At 41.7% G+C, this 1123-nt stretch overlaps 1 protein-coding gene across 1 annotated transcript; it reads right to left on the minus strand.

Moving 5' to 3' along the window:
• Window positions 1–221: 221 nt before the first annotated feature.
• Window positions 222–785, minus strand: T310_6205 (uncharacterized protein; the record flags this gene model as incomplete). Its single annotated transcript, XM_013470960.1, has 1 exon — window positions 222–785. A coding segment is annotated over one exon (564 nt), but the record flags the coding sequence as incomplete, so codon positions are not given.
• Window positions 786–1123: the final 338 nt, after the last annotated feature.

Below are 1123 nucleotides of genomic sequence, written 5' to 3' on the forward strand. Positions count from 1 at the left end.
GGGGAGGGAGTAATAGGGGAGGGTGGCCGTGCAGCAGGCAGGTGGACACCCATTCAGTGAGTAACACCAAGGAGGCATACATAATGCCCAAAAGCCCTGCGCAATAAGGCGGTTTGGGGCGAGGAAAAGGTCCAGAATGGTCAAAGAGGGGAATTAGAGACTAGATAGGGGCGTCGCCCACGATTCGGGGTCTGTCATAGCCGAAAGGCTCGGTATGGACGTTAAACTTGAATAATAATAATAATAATAATAATAATGGTCCCAGTCGAATGTGATCCAATTTTGCACTCGGCCATTTTAGTTTTGATGTTTTGTTGTAGAAGGTAAACTTTCTCCCCCACCTTGAGATCTGGTCCCTCAGATCTCTTTTTATCATAGTATGTTGCTATTCTGAGGTTCACAAATTCAATATCTCGTTGCATCATTGTGTGCATATGCTGTAGATTGTCTGTCCATTTTCTTGCCAGTAGCGCTTCTTCTTGTTGATTCAGAGGTTTGTAGGCCAGTTGAGGATGATATCTGTAATTCACATAGAAGGGTGTTTCTCCAGTTGTCGAGTTGATTGCATTGTTGTATGCGAATTGTGCAATTGGTAGAATATCAACCCAATTGTCCTGGTCATAGTCAAGATAATGTTGGAGGTATTGTTCGATTGTCTGGTTGGTTTGCTCAGTTTGTCCATCAGTTTGAGGATGATATGAGGTGCTGAGTCTATGCTCTACCCCCAACAAATTATTATTATTATTATTATTCTTCCATTTTAGAGAGCGTTTTTCAGTCAGAGACTATGCACGCTCTGCCTACCACCTAGGCAGTAGGGCTTAGTAGCTAATATCTATATACAGGTGGGTTATGCTATAGACCAGTCAACAGTGGGAACCTTCTATGAGGGACAGAAATAGGGAATGAGAGACAGGCTGTAGTATAATGTAAGAATCAAATGTTAAGGAACAGTAGGTATAGGTGGATTTAACAAAGAAAAAGAAATGAGAGAAAGAACAGAAAAAAAAAAAAAGGGAGTACAGGATAGGAGAGGTGGCTTAATAAGCATGATTAGATAATCTATGCCTAGTAAGCCTGGTTCTATGGGTTAGACTAGGTAGTAGGGTTCTTGCTTAATCAT

The sequence above is a fragment of the Rasamsonia emersonii genome (genome assembly GCF_000968595.1).
Source record: "Rasamsonia emersonii CBS 393.64 chromosome Unknown ctg1118621760374, whole genome shotgun sequence".
Lineage (NCBI taxonomy): Eukaryota > Fungi > Ascomycota > Eurotiomycetes > Eurotiales > Trichocomaceae > Rasamsonia > Rasamsonia emersonii.